The following is a 3,359-nucleotide window of genomic DNA, read 5'->3' as shown; positions in this document are numbered from 1 at the left end:
ATTGTACTTGAGCATCTGATCTCCTCTCCTGCATTAGTTATTATTATCATGTATTTATTTCAACAAGGCCATGCATTCAAATACATGAGTCTCAGAAAAGAGAAGGGATGAATTATGCCAGCTCCGTCCTTAGGCAGGTCCATAACTCACACTAAACACATTGCATCATCTCTATCACACAAAGAATTATAAAACATAAATGAATTCAAGTCTTACACTTCTTTATTTCTGTCTCTTATATAAAGCGATAAATCTCTCACTCGCATGTTTTTAATCTTCCTCCCCCAGGTCTTCGTCATCGTGTGGTTCGGCTCCATCATCATCACCCTGAACTCCAAGCTTCTGGGCGGCACCATCTCTTTCTTCCAGAGCCTGTGTGTGTTGGGATACTGCATCATGCCCCTGACGGCGGCCATGGCGGTGTGTCGTATCGTTCTGGTGGGCGGCTCGGGGACAGTAAGCTTCATCGTGCGTCTCGTGGTCGTAACGGCGTCTTTTGGTTGGTCCACCTTCGCCTCCACGGCTTTTCTCGCCGACAACCAACCAGCCGGGCGAAAGTCTCTGGTGGTTTACCCCGTGTTCCTCTTCTACTTCGTGATCGGGTGGATGGTCCTGACGTTCTCTCCGTCACAGTAGAACGAGTGTTTGTTCAAACTGACCGAGAGGAGGGAGGGTTTTGTGGAGTGAAGTAACTCAAACAATCTGCCTCTGAGGGACGAGGAACAACTACTGAGGTGACTGGGTGTTTTCCGAGCTTCTGATAAAGCTCCAGAGGCTCGAGGGACATCAAAATAATTCCTCTCAGTCAGACGGTGGACGCTGTGCTGCACACGGTGAAGAGCAAATGAATATCTTCTCCTTATGAGCTGGTGAAACACATAGTCTTGTATGTGCTCTATGAATGTTGGAACTACCAGGGCTTTGATATCGTATTTTATTTGGACTCCCGGTCAAAGAACGTGTTTATTTCTTTGCTCATTTCCATACTACATTCTTTACTTTTAGTCGTCCAGCAGAGGCGCTCCTGCAGCTCGACCACGCATCAGTGAGCAGCTGTGATTTCTGGTGATTGTTGTTCCTCTCTTTTAGTATTTCGGGGGGATTTTAGATTTGATTAGACAGATTACAGGAGACACAGAGATTGGGAAGAGTGATGTCATGTCGGGGAAACATGAAGCTACAGCCACGTTAGCTTAGCTTAGCATGAAGTAAAGGAACAGGGGAAACGATTAGCTTCTCTCTGTCCAAGGCTAACAACCTACCATCACCTCTCAAACTATAAAAGATTAAATAACAAATCGTGTTTTGTGTGAAAAGAATAATGAATATGTAACAATAACTTTCTGTGGGGTATCGATCTTCTCATCCAACCCTTGGATGGAAAAAGGCTAATTGTCTTTCTCAAAATGCTTCCTTCAGGATGTAACGTCAAACAGATGTAACTTCATGTTGCATAGCGCCGTCACCACTCCATGGATTCAGAAAGATGTGAGAACAGTCTGATTTACAGCTTGTGTCATTCCTCTCACACCGGCATGTTGCATGTTGGCAGTCAGCTGGTTAAAGGCACAGTGAGTAATCCGTTGCCCTTTGTAAACGTAAAAGCCATCACCTGATTCTCTCTGTGACGAGTTGTGTTGCTTAGCATCTCGCCCACGATATATTTGCATTTCTTCAGCAACGTGTTCGCCATTTCTGCAGCTTCTGCTTCTTGGATGCATGCTTACGATTGAGTACGTTATTTACGAGACGTTGAGACTCAGTGAAATGAAAACAGCTGGTTCTGCAGATACACGACGAGAGAGGGGGGGGTACGTGAAGATTGAGAAATCCTACTCATTGTGCCTTTTGTGGTTGTGCCATTTAATAAGTCAACCTTTGTTTGTGCTTATTGTCTAAAGTCTTCTTGAATAAACCAACATTAAGAGAAATCAGAGTTTCCTACTATATCATATTTCTGACTACAGGACATTCAGTATCACCGCTTTCTGTCTCGAGTGAGAGAGGTACTTCTTTCTGTTTTCTTTCAAAACTAATTTAATCATTTAGATTTCCATCTTTACTTCCTATGCTTAACGCTCTTTGACCCTTTACTCACGGACATGGACATGTAGACGTAATGATCCCTGAATTGGGTTAAAAACGGCATTCTGGGAAATGTAGGAAATGGCTGCAGCGGATTGAGGGAAAAAAGGTGAATAAAAAAGAATAACATTTGAATAGTTCTCGTAGATGGTGTCCCATCACACGCTGATGATACGTCAGTGATTGGATATCTCGCTCTTCTTCATCACCTGTGTTATGCTCTTCTACTAATCTCTCTGATGACCTCTGACCTCTGTCGACAGATAACCTGTTCTTTAAGTTCCTTTAAAATCACCAAGTTTTAATTTATATGATTTCCTTTACAGAAAGATTAAAATATAATGAATCTGCTTTGATTGTTCCTCTCTTTCTTTCTCCTTCACCCGGCTTCACATTATTCAAAAACATTTCTATACATTTTACACATTTTTAGGATAGTTAGAAATCCACTTTATAGATTAATGATGACTTTGACTTCACACAAAATGCTTTCACCTGTCAAACACTTTATCCATTAACACCTGAAATGTGGTTCTGCACCAAAGTCACTCGTTCCCCTACTTTAATCAGGGCCCTTTCTTCCTATAGACCACATGTGTCAAACTCGAGGCCCGGGGGCCAAATCAGGGCCTTGGTGGATTTAATTTCGGCCCTCAGGATAATTTCTAATTCCTATCCGATCTGTCCCGCCGGTATATTGCACGCACACCTTCCCTCCATCCTGAGGGTCTCCTCAGCTCAGAGCCTGAGCCCAAACATTGATGACCTTGCACCCAAGATGAGATGCCAAGTATCTGAACTAGCATCACAGAGCAGCACACTGAGTTTAATGGATGTTTCCTTCTGCACTTTCTCTCTCACGACAACAGGGCATGTTTGGTTTCTCTTTGAGGGAAATAGTTTTGTTGAAGCTGTTGTTGGCCTGTGGGAAAATGTAATCATAAGAAATGACTCTGGAAAAGCTGCAGATAGAGCCATAAGAAATGAATGAACTGATTATTTAATGTTTAATGTTGTTTTTATAGGCAATCATTGAAGCTTTGTTAGTTCCAGGTTTAATATGTGCAATAAGTTCATTTCAATAAGTTCTGTAATAAACATTGAACCAGTCCGGCCCTCCACTAGGACCCATTTTTTAATGTTGGCCCACTGTGTATTTGAGTTTGACCCCCCTGCAATAGGCGGACTAATGCAGATGCACAGGGCCCCCGCGGCCACTAGGGGGCCCCCAAGCTGAAAGTTCAGGTTCAGCCTCAATATATTTGGGGAGAATT

The 3,359-nt window shown here is 43.0% G+C and overlaps 1 protein-coding gene across 1 annotated transcript in view; it reads left to right on the top strand.

The window, feature by feature from the left end:
- yipf6 (Yip1 domain family, member 6) overlaps positions 1–2,435 on the top strand; it is a 3,762-nt gene extending 1,327 nt beyond the window's left edge. The window contains exon 2 of the mRNA XM_010785570.1: positions 289–2,435. Within this exon, the coding sequence (XP_010783872.1) occupies positions 289–636 (348 nt within the window). The 3' untranslated portion in view covers positions 637–2,435. The remainder of the gene's footprint in view (positions 1–288) is intronic.
- The last annotated feature ends 924 nt before the right edge of the window (positions 2,436–3,359 follow it).

Source organism: Notothenia coriiceps, unplaced genomic scaffold (genome assembly GCF_000735185.1).
Source record: "Notothenia coriiceps isolate Sejong01 unplaced genomic scaffold, NC01 NC01_scaffold00027946, whole genome shotgun sequence".
NCBI lineage: Eukaryota > Metazoa > Chordata > Actinopteri > Perciformes > Nototheniidae > Notothenia > Notothenia coriiceps.
The sequence above is the reverse complement of the archived record's forward strand: the minus strand, read 5'-3'. Positions and strand labels throughout refer to the sequence as shown.